Raw genomic sequence first — 20,574 nt, 5'->3', positions numbered from 1 at the left:
TGAAAAACAGAAAATATTGTGACGTTTTTCCGTCGAAAAGCTAAATTATCTTTAGATTTTATTTCTCAATAAACTATATTTTGTTAGAAAAATATTTCACGTAATCAAATAACAGAAGTCATATTTTCCCTAAAGTAAAGAGTATACATGCATTTTTATATTGTTACGAAATTAATCACATTTAGGGAGAAAAAATTACGTGACCTAAAAATAATATCTGTACCGGTGAATTTTTTTTTTCCTTTTCGTTCTCGGCTCTAGTAATTAGAAATTTGAACAGCATTCATTAATCATTTGTGTGTTATAACTAAAACTTATTCATCTAATATAAACTTTTTGTGTGTTTTCGAGTGTATTCCTTATGTTTTATATATAAATTTACCATTAATAAATTATTTGATTTTATCATACATACATACATACATTATATCTTGAAAACATTTAATCTTCTTCAGTAATTTGTTATATATCATTAGCACAATTATTTTAGCAAAATAGAATTTGATTACGCTCTTCAAAAATTAAATTAACTTTTAAAATTGAAATTACCCCTTTATAAAAGCATTTCAATTTTGTTCTTGAATTTAATGGAAATTCCTAGCCACCAATTCAATTCTACTATCTAATGTTCCCTTTATTTTACCAAAAAAAAAATCACCATTAAGTTTTGTTACTCTACTTTTTTTAATTATGGTTTTTTATATCATTTTATCTTACATTATATATATATTTCCAATATTCAACTTTTGATCAGATATTAATATGATGTAAACTCTAAATTTTAGGTGGTTTCACCATATTCCTTCAAATCCAACTTTTATATATATAGATTTAATTAACTAATGAAAAACTTGCCACATAGATGATGAGTTGGAAGCTTAGGTGGCTTCACTATATTCCTTCAAATCCAACTTTTACATATATAGATTTTCTATTATATACATAACCTAATCTTCTATAAAATCTAATTTTGTGTGTAATAATAAGTGTTAGACCAATCAATTCACATATAACTAATATAATTAATAAATTTTTTTTAATTAATTTAATTAACTAATGAAAAACTTGCCACCTAGATGATGAGTTGGAAGCTTAGGTGGCATCACTATATTCCTTCAAATCCAACTTTTACATATATAGATTTTATATTATATACATAACCTAATCTTCTATAAAATCTAATTTTGTGTGTAATAATAAGTGTTAGACCAATCAATTCACATATAACTAATATAATTAATAAATTTTTTTAATTAATTTAATTAACTAATGAAAAACTTGCCACCTAGATGATGAGTTGGAAGTTTAGGTGGCTTCACTATATTCTTTCAAATCCAACTTTTACATATATAGATTTTATATTATATACATAACCTAATCTTCTATAAAATCTAATTTTGTGTGTAATAATAAGTGTTAGACCAATCAATTTACATATAACTAATATAATTAATAAAGATTTTAATTAATTTAATTAACTAATAAAAAACTTGCCACCTAGATGATGAGTTGAAAGCTTAGGTGGCTTCACTATATTTCTTCAAATCCAACTTTTATATATATAGATTTTATATTATATACATAACCTAATTTTCTATAAAATCTAATTTTGCATGTAATAATTAGTGTTAGACCAATCAATTTACATATAACTAATATAATTAATAAAGATTTTAATTAATTTATTTAACTAATGAAAAACTTGCTACCTAGATGATGAGTTGGAAACTTAGGTGTCCTCACCATATTCCTCCAAATCTAACTTTTATATATATAGATTTAATTAACTAATGAAAAACTTGCCACCTAGATGACGAGTTGGAAGCTTAGATGGCTTCGCCATATTCCTCCAAATCCAACTTTTATATATATAGATATATCTATTCATATAACTTTTGAACTTGGATTTTAATATATTTTTATAGAAGTTTTTGAAAAACCTCTATTAAAAAACACATTAGAATTGGTTTATTTTGGATTATATGTATCAAATAATATATTAAAAAAATAGTGGGTTATTCATAAACTTTTATATTATATGCATAACTTAATCTTCTATAAAATCTAATTTTAATTTTGTGTGTAATAATTAGTGTTAGACCAATCAATTTACATATAACTAATATAATTAATAAAAATTTTAATTAATTTAATTAACTAATGAAAAACTTGACACTAAATGATGAATTGGAAGTTTAGGTGGCTTCACTATATTCTTTCGGATCCAACTTTTAAATATATAGATTTTCATTATTAAAGATAAATGATTATACTATCATTTATAGTAAAATTTTAGAATATCATATAACTAATACTAATATCTGAATTAAATATACAATTACGATGGATAGATTAAATTCCGTGTCATCTCATGATATTTTATTCTTATGTGTATAATCTGTAGACCTCTCCCCCTTCTATATAAAGACCGCAAGTCTCTCTCTCATCTGCAAATCCACCATCAATATCTCAATTAATTACCGATTTTGCCACTATGGAGGAGACGATGATAGTCGCCGCATTATCCATCGTCGTTCTGATAGCTTCTCTGAAACTTCTCCTGCCATGGGGCAAAAGCTTTCGCAAGCAATTCCCTCCTTCTCCACCATCTCTTCCTTTCGTTGGTCACCTCTTCTACCTTAAGAAGCCACTTCACCGTACCTTCCGTGAGCTTTCGGACAAATACGGTCCGGTTTTCTCCCTCCGTGTCGGAAACCGCCGCATCGTCATTGTCTCCTCGCCGTCTCTCGTCCAGGAATGTTTTGGCCCCAACGACAAAATCCTTGCCAACCGACCGCAGTTTCTCAACACCAAGTACGTGGCTTACGACAGCACCACCATCGGAACGGCGCCGTACGGTCCACACTTGAGGAACCTCCGGCGAATCGCCGCCGTCGAGATGGTCTCCTCTCACCGCCTAAACCTCTTCCTGTCCGTACGAGCTGACGAGGTGTGATAAACATCTATGATCTACATCTTGTTACATTTAGAGAAACCCGAAAACAAGTGCGAATGACAAAACTAACTAAACCCTAGTGGTGGTAATGACAAGCATGCAGTCCGTAGATATACATATTACATCAGATATCAGATCTAGCTTAGATTATAACAATATATTCATTCTCCTACAAGGTACGACGCATGGTGGTCAAGCTCGCGCGTGAGGCGCGTGAAGGGCCAGTGGCCGTGGATCTGAGGCAGGCGATAACGGTGGTCGTGATGAACAACATAATGAGGATGATCGCCGGAAAAAGGTACTACGACGACGACCAGGGAAAGGAGGAAAGTTCTAGAAGGTTCCATGCGATAATGCAGGAGGTGTTGGACAAGAGCGGGCTGGGCAATCCAGCGGATTATTTCCCGATTTTAAAGTGGATAAGCCCAAAGTACGTGAAGAGGGTGAAGGAGCTAGGGTTTAGGATGAACGAGTTCACGCAGGGGCTCGTCGACGAAATGAGGAGTAAGAAGGTCAAGAGCGACACGATGCTCGACCGTTTGTTGGTTCTACAGGAGAAAGAGCCCATGCAGTACACCGACGAGGTCATCAAAGGCCTTATCCAGGTGCGTATACATCTACTTTTGCTGTTCATACTATATATACGACCTAATGCGTATATCGACGTGACACAATCCTCACACCAAAACTGATAATCCGTTTATTCTTGTAGTATTTGACCAATTTTTTTTTTATTTGGTGACTGAATACCAAAAAGAATAAAAATATGATAAATATCCGAAATTTTACTATATAGCAAACTATCTACTGTATTTTATTGGGGATTGAGAATTATTAATAAATTCAGAAATTAGTAATCTGTTTTCTATTTGGAAAAACACCTTAATATCGAAAATCTACACCAACCGAAACTTTTTGAAAATTTTAATATATATATATATATATAATATATTAATAAATAATGTTTTTTAATTCAAACATGTTGACAAAGTAAGCATCTAATTATTTACTCGGATTTGCAAGATCTTTGTACACACAAAATTTTGAGATTCCGAATATCACGGAAACTTCACCTGGTATGTAAATATATATATATATGTATTGGTGGATTAATTGTTCGAATATTGTTTTATTAAATTCTAAAAAAATACTTTTAACACAATAAGTTCCAAGGCTCCCTAGTTGCACTAGCATATTTTAGGGCAGGTAGTTATATTGTAAATAACGTTTGATGAAGTGGGAGATATGGAAACGTTACATAATATATGTACAAATAACAAAATCTCAATCATAGTTTTTACAAAACCTCGAGCCTTATATATATATATATACACGGAATAATAATTGAAATCGCAAGTTGATTGATATTGAGTTTTCTTTGTTATGGTTTCCACACCTAGTAAGTTGTGTTGCGCTAGATATCATTTAATTATTATATAAGTGACGTCTGATGAACCGAGATATGTTATTATATTGGCAGTGAATTAATGGAACCCTTGGGAATATCAGAAGGATACCCATAAAAAATTAACAAATACTATTATATACGAAAACGTTACATCGGATTTGGACCACGAGACAGAGAAAAGTAACATGTGATGACGGTGTGTGTGCAGTCGATGATGTTGGCGGGGACGGACACTTCGATCGCCACACTGTCATGGGCGATGGCGAATTTACTAAATCACCCCCACGTGATGGAGAAAGCCCGGAGAGAGATCGATGACGGAGTCGGACAAGACCGAGTCATGGAGGAATCGGATCTCCCCAAGCTCCCTTATCTCAACAACATCGTCTCCGAGACATTCCGGTTCAACCCGCCCGGTCCCTTCCTCCTCCCTCACTACTCCTCGACCGACTGCACCATCGGTGGCTACCACGTGCCACGTGGCACCATCGTACAGGTAAACACATGGGCCATCCACCACGACCCGACCGTCTGGCCCGACCCGGACACGTTCCGGCCCGAGAGGTTCGAGGGAGAGAGTAAGGACACGGATACGGATACGGATACGGATACGTATAGGCTGATATCCTTCGGGATCGGGAGGAGGGCTTGCCCTGGTGGCGCCTTAGGGCTCAAGATCGTCGGCCTGACTCTCGGGACGTTTATTCAGTGTTTTGAGTGGAATACCGTCGGCGGCGCAGCGGTGGACATGTCGGAGGGGATGGGACCCATCACGCACATGGCCGGGCCGCTCGTGGCGATGTGCAAGGCCAGGGATGTGGCTACTAAGCTTCTCGAGCAAGAAGATTCTTCTTGAACATGCGAGAGAAGAAGAGAATAAAATCATATAATACATGTTTTTTGTATGTTATGTTGCGACCACAATAAACGTCCTACCGCACTTTTGTATTCTACAGAAAAAAAAACTTTTATTTTTCACGTTTATTTGGTAGAGATACGAGTATTTTGCATTCTATGGTTCAGTTGGATTAAATCCGGGTTATAAAAAATTTCAAAACAAACCGGATTCACTTTCTAAATATCGACAAAATCCCCAAATTATGACAATATATGTCTACATGCATGGTTATATATGTAAAAATCGATTCAAATATATATATTAGGTATTATATATTCAAGTTGGACCTGGCTGGGTTGTCGATTCCATTCTGACCCCGACATGACATACAACTAGGTCCCGACACGACTGGTTGCTTAACTCGCTGTCATCCAAGTCTTAGGAAAAACAATAGAACCGAGGCATATAGAACTTTGGCCGTATTCGAACGTCGTGTCTTTCACGGACGCTGCGTTTGGCACACTACTCGACTTGAACTTAATGGTCGCAGAATTCAAACGCCGACACCGAAAAGAAAATAAATGAAAGAGCCTCTTATCACATTCAACGCATAGTTTCGGCGCTATTACAATTCTGCATCTATTATTTTTGTTTTTTTCTATTTATTTTGTTTTTATATTTTTCTTATAAATTTAGAACTTGAAAAAATTTGCACATGTGCAAAATATGTCATATCATTGAAAATCTATACATTTTTATTTTTCTTCCTCGGCAAATTATAACTTTATATAAATTTTTACAAAAATATCCTTATTTTATTATCTATTTTCTCCATTTAGCACCCCGAAAATTGTGTAGTATGAAAAACAAATTTTTTTAGAAACTGTATTATCTAGAAGAATTGTTTTTCATCCGCGACAACTGTTTTTTATCCGAAAGAACTTGTTTTCATCCGGGGAGAACTATTTTTTATCCGAAAAAATTATTTTTCATCCGGACAAAAAACAGTTCTCTGAGACAAAAAAACACTCTCCCGGATGAAAAACAACTCTTTCGGACAAAAAACAGTTCTTCCGGACAAAAAACAGCTCTCCCGGACAAAAAACAGCTCTCCCAGACAAAAAACAGGTTCTCCTGGATGAAAAACAGTTCTCCCGGATAAAAAACAGTTCTTCCGGACAAAAAGCAGACTCTCCCAGACAAAATACAGCTCTCCCGGACAAAAACAGACTCTCTCGTATGAAAAACAGTTGTCCCGAATGAAAAAACAGTTTTTCCGAATAACACAATTTCCAAAAAAATCTACTTTTCATGGTGTACATTTTTCAGGGTGCTAAATGACAGTATTTAAATTATATAATAAAGTAAGAGTATTTTTATCAAAAAATTATAAAAAGGTATAGTTTACAACAGAAGGAAAAAAATATAGATTTCTAATGATGTCATATTTACATATTTGTCAGAGTTTACCAATTACCCCTTATAACTTTTATATTAAAAAACTGTATTTTCTACTTAAATTTTTCTAATTACCGATAATACCAACTGTTTTACTATTTATCATGATATTAGAGCTTGGTATATCTCTCTAGGTTTGAAATTCTTTAACTTCGGCGAGTATCAGTGATCAAATACGAGAAGGGCGGTGATAAAGACAAACCAAATTTTACGTTATTATCAATTTAAGTTTTATAAAAAAAAAACGAAAGAAGACCATATGGTTTTGTTTTGTTTTGTTTTTCTCTCTTAAACTCCTCCAAAGGGGTAAAAAAAAATAAACATTCATTTTTACCAATCCATTATATCTTTTGTTCGTCACACTAATCATCATGAACTTTAGAGTAGAATAATTTTTTTATTGAGATAAACTTTAGAGTAGAGATTTGAAGATCAATCAATCCTATAGATCGATCTATTGATATACATGAGTTCGTGGTAATACATTGAATCTTACAGAAAAATTTACACGATTTAAAATGTACGTATTACTATCTTTCTAATTCTTCTGGTTTCTTTAATATATTTTAGATTGTATTTTTTTTTAGAATTTTAAAAACTATATATAACGTCTTGTACTATATATCAATCATATCAATGGTAATTACCAATCAGTACTTTTGTAACAAGGACCGAGCCAACATCCAACATGCCAACACTATGGGCTAAAGCATGGGGCTAAATATCTTATTATATTGCATGCTTTTCGTTCTCCACTAGCAGAACTCCTATTTTGCCCGTGTGTTGTTTTCCCTATTTAGGGTTTTCCATATAATCTCGACGTAATTATTCGTGTCACGTCACATCATACATTAAATCCGATGATCGATTATCTCTAACAAATTAGGTCTAACATTCTGTGTAAGATTCCCGTTTCGGTGCACAATCTGTATCAAGCGGTCAAATATCACCTCGTTAACTTTGCGGGTGGGAGCCAATTTTGGAATATGTGGGAATCTTTCATAGAATCCATGGTATTTTAGGGTTTAATATTGAATTGAATATTGGGCGGAAAGGAAGGTGGCCAGTGGGAGATATGATCTTAACTAGGGCGGGGTTATCGTTGTCGGAATCCTTATTCAATGATTAAACACAAAGTTTATACTATATTTTTATATTTTTACATCCTATCATATTATATTTCTAATCTTTCTACTTTTAGTATATATATATATATAATCTTATCATAATAATAATGACTCAAATTTATACCTTTTTTTGTTGATTTTTCATTCTCTATCTCCATGCCAAACATTTTTCTTTTTTAATTTGTGCCAATGTGATAAATATGTCATGTCATTGGAAATCTATACATTTTTTTCATTCCTTTGCAAGCTATACCTTTATATAAATTTTTGACAAAAATATCCTTATTTTATTGTCTATTTTCAATATTGTCATTTAGCACTACGAAAAATATGCAGTATAAAAAGTATATTTTTTTGGAAACTGCGTTATCCAGGAGAACTGTATTTCATCCGGGACAACTGTTTTTCATTAGGAAGAACTTGTTTTCATCCGAGAGAATTATTTTTTATTCGAAAAATTTATTTTTTATCCGGACAAAAAACAATTCTCCCAGTAAAAAAAACAGACTTTAACGGACGAAAAACAACTCTTCCGGAGAAAAAACAGTTCTCCCGAACAAAAAACAGATTTTTTCTGACAAAAACTAACTCTCTCGTATAAAAACAGCTCTCCCGGACAAACAAAGTTCTTCCGGACAAAAAACAGAGTCTTCCGAACAAAATACAGCTCTCCCAAAAAAAAATAGACTCTCCCGGACAAAATACAGCTCTCCTGAACAAAAAACAAACTTTTCTGGATAACACAATTTCTAAAAAAAATCTTTTTAGAGCAATTGGTAAAATGGACAAATATGTCACATCATTAGAAATCTATATTTTTTTTTCTTATTCTTTTGCAAATTATACTTTTTTATAATTTTTTGACAAAAAATACCCTTACTTTATGATATAATTTCAATATTGCCATTTAACGCTCCAAAAAATGTGCAGTATGAACACCAAATTTTTTTGGAAATTGTATTATTCGGGATAGTCTGTTTTTGTCCGGGAGAGCTGTATTTTATCCGGGAGAGTCTGTTTTTTGTTCGGGAGAGCTGTATTTTGTTTGAGAGAGCTGTTGAGAGTTTGTTTTTCGTCCGGGAGAGCTGTTTTTTGTCCGGAAGAGCTGTTTTTCGTCCGAGAGTGTCTGTTTTTTGTCTGGGAGACCTGTATTTCGTCAGAAAGAGTTATTTTTCGTCCGAAAAAATCTGTTTTTTGTAGGGAGAACTGTTTTTGTTCGAAAGACTGTTTTTCGTCCGTTAGAGTCTGTTTTTTTGTCTAGGAGAACTGTTTTTTGTCCGGATAAAAAATAATTTTTTCGGATAAAAAATAATTCTCCCGGATGAAAACAAATTCTTCCGATGAAAAATAGTTGTCTCGGATGAAAAACAGTTCTCTTGGATAACGCAGTTTTAAAAAAAACTGCTTTTCATACTGTACATTTTTCGGAACGCTAAATGACAATATTGAAAATAGACAATACAGTAAGGAGATTTTTGTCAAAATTTTATATAAAGGTATAGTTTGCAAATGAAGGGAAAAAAATGTATAGATTTCCAATGACATGACATATTTGGCACAATGGTGCAAATTTTTTCAACTGTTTTTTATGGTGCATATTTTTTTAGAGTGTTACATGGCAATATTGAAATTATACAATAAAGTAAGTGTATTTTTGTCAAAAAATTATAAAAAAGTATAGTTTACAAAGGTTAAAAAAATATAGATTTAATGATATGACATATTTTGTCACAGTTTACCAGTTTACCCTTTAAAAAACTCCATACATTTATATTCATTTAGTGTTTTATAGTTTTTTGTGTAATATCATTTCCCAAAAAGTAATTTTTACCATTTCTTGTATATAGATATATACGTTATGCCTCGAGTATCTCGCCTATATACTCTATTCACACCGCAAACTCCGTCCATTAATTTTTTAAAATTCGGAACGCCAATGTTTAATATGGTAAAGTTCCGTTTTTGTTTTTAGGTTGAAGTTTCCCATAACAAAATGTACATAATAACTAACGTCGAATTATAACATCTCATATATTTAAACTCTTCTAAATTTTAGTAAACAATATGTTCAAATATTTGAGAAATTGGTTTAATTACTCATCTACGAAATAAACTACTCTGAATCATGTAAAATTTCCAATCTAATTTTTATTCTTATCGTTCAACCTCAAATCATCCGTATTTTTATTCTAGATATTTATATTAGGAGTGTATTACTTTAAAAAAAAAAGAGTATTAGAATATTTTCATATTCATATAACCTCTCTACAATCCACATATTATATATTGTAATTGCTTTATATAATCTTTATATGTATAATATATCCTATAATTTCTATTTCTTTATTTTCAAAAGTTATCTTTATGTAGAAGACATTTATGCTTTCGATGATAATAAATTTCTACGCTTTTATCGAAATCTTTAACAGTGGATCTCACAAAATTACAAAATATTGACATGGACCCTTCAGTAAGTAGCACTAAATAATTTGTTTGGCAATCACGAATCTCGACGATACTTATATATCACTATTGGCGCCGCGTTCGGTCCAAAAATTTCAAATGGCATTTTGGAAGATCCATGAGAACATGCACGTGAATCGCGAGTCTCCTTTCGCTATGTACTACTCGATTTTGACATAATTTTCTTTTAAGGTTTAGGCAGCAAATCTTGAATCTCGAGGTTAATTATACTATATATTAAAAATGTATTTTATAGTATTAACGAAACAAACATGTTTTTCGTTTCGACTTTAATTGGTATATTATTTAAGAAAAAATTAAAGATGGTTTGAGCCTCTATCCGGCGGAATTAATAGAAGAGGATTATCTAGAGTTATAAAATTTTGAAGAAATGTATGGTACTTCTTTCAATAGTACTAAATAACTTATTATATATCCAAATCTCATCTGATCCCGTCCCGAAATTAGTCCATACATTGGTTTAGGATATTCGATTACCTAAAAAAACTTATTATATATATATATATATGCTCGAACATCGATCATAATTATGTATATCCACCGGTGTTTGTTCCCAAAAAAAATTCAAAATGGTGCTTAGAAGGAGGATATGCAGGCTAATCACCGTTACATCACAATCACGTTATCGTTTCGCTCTCGATTTACATCGTGTGGATACGTAGGAAGATCCCATATGACTAGAAAAATATAGAAAACGTTTTTTTATTTATGAAAAACGTTAAGTATATATATATATCGAGAATTCATCGTGAATATTAAAAACTTTATATTTTTCAATAATACAAGTGGCATGATGACATTTGACAGCCCATTCCCAAAAGGCAAAACCTTTTTTGCACTATTTAATAATATTTAATTTACCAACAATTAACACCATTATTAAAAAAAATGTCTACTTTTGCCCAAATGGCAAAAAAATATTCAAATTTTTTATTGCACTTCAAAAACAAATATACTTATATTGTTTATGCGCCATCCCAATATTAAAAAAAATGTAATGGAGTCGTGATGATTTCTTTTACAAAAGCACTAATTATTCATACGAGTCGAGTTTTTTTTTTTTTTACGTTATTATATTAATAAGCGGACACAAAATGCTAAATTACCACACGACATCCGATTATTAAATCGCGCTTTGGTTAAATCCAAACAACCTCCAAACCAAAACCCTAAAACTCGAATAAGAAATTCTTACCAACTTGGCCCACTTCAACATTTTTCTTAACCAAAGAATTGGTTACAAAGCAAAATTTATATCGAAATGGATCAACAAGGTCGATCACGTGGTTCTCTCTTCGTGCGTGACAAATAACAATGAAATTCATTACTAATAAATTAAGATCCTATGTGACTTTAAAATAAGTTAAATGGACAGCTGCACATGAAATAATTGTTTCTATTCGCCACCTCGATCCCTAACTAGGGTTAACCCCAACGAAAAACATTTACTTGCCGTGGCCTTATAGGTGCTATTAGAACTTGGCCCAAAAAACAAACTAGGCTTTAATATACAGAAACTACAATATTATATCAAGCTAAATGTTGTGCTTGGACCGTGACTCGTGGCCATGTGCAAGAGCTACCTTTGGGGTGTGCCGCAGCCATCTTCTAGAAATAATATTAATCTTGATGACTTTGTATTATTGATGTACATAGAATCAATCAAATCAAAAATTGAGTGGTTCAACCGATAAAAAAAGAACAAAACTCTTTCCTAATTCGGGTTCGAGTCTTCATTTGGAGAAAGATTTTCACATGGATTTCTTCTTCGGTGCTCTGAAAGATGTAGTTGAATCAAAGACCCAGTGAATTTCTAGATTATTAAAAAAAAGATATATATATATATATAAGCAAATATTTTACGATTTACTTTTTTACTAGATTCGGAGAAGTGATATTGTAATGTAAAATCTACGTGGATATATATAGATATATATAGTGCAAATCCATGCATTTTGTCGTTTGATGGCCATAATAATTGGTGAATAAGTTTTCATGTTTCCCACGTTATTCAGAAAAACGTTGGATTCAAGAAAATCAAGATTTTCTGATCTAAGATGAGTTTTTCTAATTTTTAGTAATCAATAGACCAACCGAATGAACTCGGTTTGGTCGCAAGCATGGGCGGGGGGTTTTCAGAACTTTATTAAAATTACGGGGTAATATTGAATGTTGGAATTAAATTTGAGGGGGGAAACGGAATGCTATATATTTAAGGAATATCGGACGGCGACGAGCATATAATTGGAGGGAGTTTAGGTGGTGGTCCCCCTTGCCTTTCTTTCTTTTTTTTTTCTCTCACGTTCCTGCATCATTTTTTTTGTCGCCTCCTAAAATATAATAAAATTTAAATCGCTAAATGAATATATAAACATCAAAATTACTCGCAGAAAATATTTCCAAGTGTCAACAGTTTTCCTCGTTATATAAAATTAACGGTTTGATAATTTTAAATTTTTATCTCAATAAACTTGTGATCGTTGTTATTTTTTACGTAAATTTTTTTACCATAATTCTTGCATTGTAAATCCATCAGATAAGTCAATTGTCAAGTTTATGAAAAAGTTGTTTAGCAGTAATATCTCAAATTAATTGGGAAAGTTAAACCGGAATTACATCAAATAATAATCTTCAGGTTAATCTTTCAATATTTAAATGAATAGATATGATGATTTGCCTTTATATTAATCAAAGTATTTTCACATATCATCTTAATAAAAAAACGAATTAAGCTGGAACGTTTTTTAGTCACGGTTATTTTAATTTTCATATAGGGTGAATTGTGCACCTGTAATTAAGGTTGATTATATAGCACCACAAAATATTTGATTTGGAGTGTGTGTGTGTGTGTATATATATATATAAACTCTTAACGAAATCAAATAATAGTATTCGAGTTGAGAGGAGGCTGACATTTGTTCACCTCGGGGACCAATAGGCCGCAAGTGCAAGTTCTGAATTCGAGATATTCGTGACGCATAAACTAAAAATAATTCAGAGTTAGGTATGATTTCATGTCATAGACGCCGCGTATTAAAATATATGTTATCCAATTAATTATTATAAAATTACAATAATAAAAAATTTAGTGTCCTGTACTTTACCGTCATTCACATTATAAAATATGTATTTAAAGAAACAATAATAACGCATGATAATAAAAAAAAATAAAGAGATATAATAAAGATTTGTATTAGAGATATAATAAAGAGATGTGTAATAAAGATTTCAATTTGGTAAGTTGTGTAATGGTAGAATAATCTACAACTCACGATATTGGCAGCTAAATTACCAATCATGCAATAAGATGAAAATATGTTATATTTTTAATATTATTATTATTAGTATCAATAAAATTTCGCTATATGATCTTTCTACTTCATGCATCTTATCTCGCGTGTTCCACCAATTAAACATGCTATAGTATTTCGTGGACAATTTTATTTTCATTCGTTGAAAAAAAAACAAAGAAAATTATATGATGATAATTTAAAATTTCAAGAGAATCGTTGCAAACCAGCAAATTTTGTCGTTGGCCAGAGGTCAATATTCTAATTTTTGATTATCATGCACCAATTATTTTAGTATTATATTTTGTTATTCATATAATCAATTGGGGGTTTCCACCAATACTATCTTTAGCGAGAGTTGTCTACGAGTGGGATTTAGGTTGCTCCGTTACAATAGGAGACGTGTCCATTTAATTTCATCATTAATTTGTTATACGGAGCGCGAGATCTCGCTATAAAATCAGACCAAATATATGCATTTGAATGTACAAAACCAAACCAAAAAAAAAAAAAAGGAAAAATAAAAAATATCATCTCTTGATCTCTGATCTCTGTACCTTCGCGAAGAAGAAAGAAAACAATGAAAGACCTTGTTTCACAATCCTTTATCACAAACCCTCAAATCAAGACGGCCGGAGATGAAGAAAACGAGGTGGTTTTGCTAGCCGTGAGGATAGCCAATGCGGCTGCCTTCCCCATGGTCCTGAAAGCGGCTCTCGAGCTCGGTCTCTTCGACATTCTCCACTCCACGGCCGAGGGTTCGTTCCTTACTCCTGCGGAGATAGCTTGTCGGCTTCCGACCAGACCTCGCAACCCCGATGCCCCGACCTTGTTGGACCGGATGCTCCGCCTTCTCGCCAGCTATGACATCGTGGCGTGCCGCACGGTCCACGCCAGAGACAAGGATATGGTCGGAGAGGTCCAGAGGGTTTATGGGTCCAAACCCATCTGCCGGTTCTTCCTGACCAGTAATCAAGAACTGGGCTCCCTTGCTTCACAAGTCCTGGTGCATCACGACCAAGTCTTTCTGAGCACCTGGTAATTTGGATTTTCTTTCTAATGCATTATTCCAAACGGATGGACCGCTTCTCAATATAGCATCTCAAGAAATAATAGATCTAGGGTATATTCTCTTGCCCCCGTATGAGTAGATACACACGATTCATTCCATATTTGATCGGGCAAATAATTCGGGAATTGGATATTAATTAGGACCCATTTGAAGGACGTGGTACTAGAAGGAGGAGATGCGTTCAGCCGGGCACACGGTATGAAACTCTTCGAGTACATGGGAACGGACCAAAGATTCAGGAAGATATTTAACCAATCCGGTTGTAGCACCCTGATGATGAAGAGGCTGGTCGAAGTTTACAAAGGTTTCGAAGGTGTCGAGGTGTTGGTCGATGTCGGGGGAGGAATTGGTACGGCTCTCGGAATCATTACGTCAAATTATCCCAACATGAGGGGTATCAATTTCGACATACCTTGTGTTATACCTCTCGCTCCAAGCTACCCTCGTAAGCAGCTTTACCTTATCTCTCTTACAAGAGAATTTATATGAAATATATACATATATATATATATATATATATAAAATTAATGTTTAACCAACTCTCATGGTTCCAGGCGTAGAGCACGTGGCCGGGGATATGTTTGTAGATGTCCCGAAAGGGGATGCCATATTCATGAAAGTAAGTTATAAAAGAAAATCTATTAGGGTTTTCTATATTAATATCTTCAAAGGTAGAAGATTTCAACAAAGGGTTCCTGCTTCTAATTAAATGTTTACAGAGGATAATTCACGATTGGACCGATGAAGACTCCGTGAAGATTCTTAAAAACTGTTGGAAGGCGCTGCCGGGTAAAGGCAAAGTGGTATTGTTTGAGATAGTCACACCGACGGAAGCAGAGAGCGGCGACATATACGCGAATATTTCCTTCGATATGGACATGTTGATGTTCGCGCATTGCTCGGGAGGCAAAGAGAGGGATCGAGCCGAGTTCGAAGCTTTAGCAGCGGATGCGGGTTTCGCCCGTTGCGAGTTCGTGTGTCGGGTCTACCATTGTTGGGTTATCGAGCTCCACAAAGATGCAATAAACGCTTAAAACGTTAACCGTTTGTAAAATTCGGGGTTTCTCCCCTTCTATCCTATCTTTCTGTTGCCCTTCTCGTTTTACATTGTTGTAATCCAATGAAAGTTGGCACATTTACATGCATGTTTATATATTTGACGGACCAAGTTTTATTTGTTGTCATGAGCTGAAATTGTATTTCAAATCGATATGAGGAAAAGAGCCTATTCACATATATATTTCATGGTGAAAAACAAAGCCATCTATTTATTTTATTACGTTGGCCTAGTGATTAAATTTTAACATGAACGGCGAGCAAATATCACAAAAATCGTTGGAGTCGAAATCATTGGTCCATGGATCTCAAACTTTATAGTATATCTATGTATTTACCACGAGCAATATAATGAAACATAAATTGTTCACTTGTCATGATTTAGACTAAATTCATGAATGTAGTTTTGCAGTTAATTGCTATAACCTGATTGAGATTCGCATAATCCATAGAATATCATAATTGACCGTAATTTCCTCTCTCCCTCTTTCTTGATCTATACTAAGTGCACTCTATATATTACTAATTAGTAACTAATCTCTTTTTTTTTTAACAATGCATAAGCATTTGAACTACCTACTAATACATGAATTCAAAATATATATTTGAAAGTATATAATTTACCAAGTAAATAGAAATAAACAATAAAAAAATTTAAAAAAGGAATCAAATAAAATATTTCTGTTTTTTTTTCTACGTTTATTCTTGTGTATATTTAGGCATCATAGCCCCATCCATAATCACATGAAACCGATACCTTGCTGTAAATACTACATCATGTTATCTTCCCGAAATACACGTCATGTGATAATAATTTATTATATTTTATAAATATCATAGACACACGTATATACATATAGAAATGCATCTGACATTATTGTATAAATATAAATGGGCAGAGATCTAGGCACGGAATCCGGTAACTGAATATCTATTCTTAAAAAAGTCGTGTGCCTTGTTTGCATAACTTCATACTTTGTTGGGCTATATATATTAAATTTATTTTTTTATAATTTTAAATTTATTTGAATAATAGACATAAAATTGCAAATTTGTAACTCTTTCTAAAATTAAAAGCCTTGCAAATTTCCAATGCCTGTGATAAGGAGCCGTATCCACTTGCAAATTTTCAAGTCATTTTTTTATAATCTTAAAATTTTCCGAATTTTTGGTCTCACTACATCTTTCAGAAAACCGAAGAAATTCATGTGAATTCCCCTCTCCAAATGAGGATTCAAATCTCTTTCCTTATCGATTGAACCACTCAAACTGATTTTTTTTAAATCATATTCTTTTTTTGGTATGATTTTTTTTAAATCATGTTACTTAGACCATTCCACAACATTTTATATTATTTATTGAAGACAGTTTAAGTATAACTCAAACTAATAATATAAAATCTCAATATAAACTGCTAAATATTCAAAATATCGATCATAAAATCAACATTTTTTCTAGATTATAAAAAGTGCAATTAGGCTATATATATATCAATTTTTAACTTATAAAAACGTTTTCTTTTGTCCCTGGCAAACATATAGGCCATCTTTACAAAAAGAAAAAAAAACATATATGCCATCTTATTGATGTTCATTTATTTATTAATTTTCTGACTAACCACATGAACCCAATGCCTTGCTGAAAATATTACCCATGTAATCTTCCCGAGATTCTTGGCTCGTGAATTGATAATGATTTATTATATTATACAAAATATTAGAAATACAGCTAATATATGCGCGCGTATATACTTATATATGGATATGTAGTTTTTTAAACATATTGACATTGATCATGTATTTTCAACGTGGGCCTTTACAGGTGAAAAAGTGGGTTGGTGAAAAATATTTAATTAATTTAATTTTTTTATATTTAAAATGAAAACACTAATGATTTTAAATCTTTTTTATAAATATATGAATTTTCGTAAACATATTAATATTGTTGTTTTGTACTAAGTACCAACTATAGATTTGTTTGAAAACGATGATATGAAATAAATATCAGATTATTTTATTTTAGAATTTTTAAAAGAATTTAATATTTTTTAATATAATAAGTAATATTTATAAATATGAAAAGTTATAAATAATTGAATGGTTTACATAGAAAATTACCATACGTTTATTCGATAATTTTATATAATTAAAACTATTCAATTATTTAATTGAATATTATAAAAAAATTATTCAATTAAATGTTTTCTCTGTAATGATACGTGTAAACCTTTCAAAAGGGTACCGAGAGGAGCAGTATGGGATGGGACGCGATTGCATAAAACAAAAAGAAATAGAATTGGAGCTTCGAAATCCGTATCAACGGGATAACATGTGTAATTAAAAGCTAATTTGTAATCCGTATCAACGGAATAACATGTGCAATAACATGTGTAATTAAAACCCAACATATCGTGTCCGAATGGTTAAGTTTGGATTAGAAGGTAACTTCATCTTGAAGTTGAGTGTTCGATTCCTGGTTGATGTGAAGGGAGATAATTTCTAGGTTTATATGATCCATATACAAATGTTATTTCCGAACCGGAGGTTTATCTGGTCAGCGCATCCGAATGGTAGCAGTTAGGGTTCATACGTTATAAAAAAAAATTAAAAACTAATTTGGATTCTGTTTTTAAGGTCCTGGTCCATATATATGGATAATTTGAATACGCTTTGTCAGGATTTCTAATGTCTAACCCAAACATTATATCATATATTGGACCGTCAGAAAACTACTGAAACTTCGTCCCTAGGTCGTATAGTATAAAAGATTCATGATTATTACCAAAACCGTCACGCCCTAAGAAATATAAAAGGATTCATGATATATATATATATATATATTTTATGTATTGGGTAACCCCGTGACTACCTATCATTACAAACGGAGACGAGCCGGCCAACTCATGCCTAACAGTCCCCCACTTGACCTAGCCACCAGACGCACCAAACACTCGGGCCGTAGTTGGACTTAGGCGCATGCGGGTCAAACCCCAAACCCACGCGATTCATGATATATTGGATTCATGAAACGAGGATTATTACTGACTTTATAACCACGTTATTAATTCAAAGTTCTGGATACAACATCTATTGTCCATTTATTGAAACCAGAATCTGTGAGCAATCTCCTGCTGACGAATAGACAATATATTATAATATTTTGGACAGATCACCGTAATTATTATCGTAGACGTTTGCGTATTAATATCATAATGCCCACTTGACCAGCAACCCCCTAAAAGATATGGTAATTATATTTAATTACTCAAATGGCTTCACGCAATTCAATGCATACTCTATAATGCAAGTAATAAATGTTATACAGTATACATATACGCATACCGTATACTACCCATGGAACCTTTGACAGTAGATTTTAGTTGGTGTTTTTTTCTTAGGTTGTTCCATTTAAATACAACTGAAACAGAATAATTGAAAATCTCATAATTAAGAAACTGCTATATATGTCGATTTTAATTTGTAAAAGATGTGTTTATTTTGCCCCTTTGGGCATCATAATCCATCATACCGACGCTTATTTATTTATTAATTGTCTGACTTAGCGCATGAAAATGAAACCAATGCCCAGCTGTAAATATTATTATATCATATTCATCTTCCCGAGATGCTCGATATGATACTTTATATGACATATTATGAAAATCATGAATACAATCAGGGGTGTCAAAACGAGCCCGGCTCGCGAGCTGGCTCGTGGCTCGCCAGAAAACGAGCGATCTGAGCCGTAATTTTTTCAGCTCGTTAAAAAACGAGCCTAACGAGCCAGAGCTCATTGAACACGTGTTCAATGAGCCTGGCTCGGCGAGCTGGCGAGCTGCTCAACGAGCTGGTATTTTTTTTTAAAATAAATTAAATTTATATAAAAAAAATCTAATATAGTTTTATATTAATTTTTTTATATTATTTATATGATATTATAAATATACTAATTATTATGATGGTGATAATTGAAAATATTAAATGATATTGGTGTTTTATTAAATTTTTATGTATTTATTTAAATTTATAATTATATTTAAAATAAATATAAATAAAAAATATTATATATCCTTGGCTCAACGAGCCGGCTCGTTCAGATCGGAAAACTGGCGAGCGATCTGAGCCGAGATTTTTCTAGCTCGTTAGAAAACGAGCCTAACGAGCTGAGCCCAAAACGATCCGAGCCAAATGAGCCGAACCCAAAATGATCCGAGCTGGCTCGTTTGACACCCCTAAATACAATACACGACTAATATATCCACGCATATATGCTTATATATATATATATATCAGTATATGTATATAATCATTTGTTTTAAAATTTATTAATAACGTATTTTCAACGTGAGTGTCTAGTATTACGTTTGGTAATCTCTTATGTGCGATTGTTTACCTATATAATATTTATTATTAACAAAAAAAATGTGAGGGTTTAAAGGTGAGAAAGTGAGATGGTATGTGGGCAAACCCACTTTCAAATATATGGGGTATATTTCTTTATAAAATTTTAAATAAATTATTAAATGATCCAATAACAAATGCCCTAATCTATACTAAAATTAGTGTTCCCATTTATTATTATTATTATTATTATCATCATTATTTGGGTCCGCAGCGCTATGTGGCATGTGCTCTTGCATTGCATTATTTGCATACCCTTCTTCCCATCCCCATGATTTCCCTTTCCCATGATGTCTAATTTAAATATTTATTTACTGGTGTATTTAATTTGAACGACGTCCATCATACAAATAAAGACAATGAAAATGGGTGCAAGTGGACGCTGCTCTTAATTTACTACACATTTTATCAAATGATTTATTATAAAAGATTCGTCTTAAACTGCCCCTTTAACGTATCGACAGACATTTATATATATATATATT

General features: G+C 32.6%; 2 protein-coding genes across 2 annotated transcripts; both read left to right on the top strand.

Moving 5' to 3' along the window:
- The first annotated feature begins 2,441 nt into the window (after positions 1 to 2,441).
- Positions 2,442 to 5,348, top strand: LOC104816235 (cytochrome P450 81D1-like). Its single transcript, XM_010544952.2, has 3 exons — positions 2,442 to 2,950; positions 3,133 to 3,561; positions 4,573 to 5,348. The coding sequence occupies exons 1-3, from the start codon at positions 2,495 to 2,497 to the stop codon at positions 5,218 to 5,220; spliced, it is 1,533 nt and encodes a 510-aa protein (XP_010543254.1). The 5' UTR covers positions 2,442 to 2,494; the 3' UTR covers positions 5,221 to 5,348.
- An 8,683-nt stretch (positions 5,349 to 14,031) lies between these two features.
- LOC104816234 (indole glucosinolate O-methyltransferase 3-like) lies at positions 14,032 to 15,816 on the top strand. Its single transcript, XM_010544951.2, has 4 exons — positions 14,032 to 14,599; positions 14,774 to 15,078; positions 15,188 to 15,252; positions 15,353 to 15,816. Exons 1-4 carry the CDS (start codon positions 14,142 to 14,144, stop codon positions 15,665 to 15,667), a joined length of 1,143 nt encoding a protein of 380 aa, XP_010543253.1. The 5' UTR covers positions 14,032 to 14,141; the 3' UTR covers positions 15,668 to 15,816.
- The last annotated feature ends 4,758 nt before the right edge of the window (positions 15,817 to 20,574 follow it).

The sequence above is a fragment of the Tarenaya hassleriana genome, unplaced genomic scaffold (genome assembly GCF_000463585.1).
Source record: "Tarenaya hassleriana unplaced genomic scaffold, ASM46358v1 Cleome25, whole genome shotgun sequence".
NCBI lineage: Eukaryota > Viridiplantae > Streptophyta > Magnoliopsida > Brassicales > Cleomaceae > Tarenaya > Tarenaya hassleriana.
This window is presented reverse-complemented; position numbering and strand designations above follow the sequence as displayed.

Coding starts and splice junctions, on each gene's coding strand:
- LOC104816234 (XM_010544951.2), top strand. CDS start 14,142: ATGAAAGACCTTGTTTCACAATCCTTTATCACAAACCCTCAAATCAAG. Junction 14,600..14,773: donor CAAGTCTTTCTGAGCACCTG/GTAATTTGGATT, acceptor GATATTAATTAG/GACCCATTTGAAGGACGTGG. Junction 15,079..15,187: donor TCTCGCTCCAAGCTACCCTC/GTAAGCAGCTTT, acceptor TCATGGTTCCAG/GCGTAGAGCACGTGGCCGGG.
- LOC104816235 (XM_010544952.2), top strand. CDS start 2,495: ATGGAGGAGACGATGATAGTCGCCGCATTATCCATCGTCGTTCTGATA. Junction 2,951..3,132: donor TGTCCGTACGAGCTGACGAG/GTGTGATAAACA, acceptor TTCTCCTACAAG/GTACGACGCATGGTGGTCAA. Junction 3,562..4,572: donor TCATCAAAGGCCTTATCCAG/GTGCGTATACAT, acceptor GTGTGTGTGCAG/TCGATGATGTTGGCGGGGAC.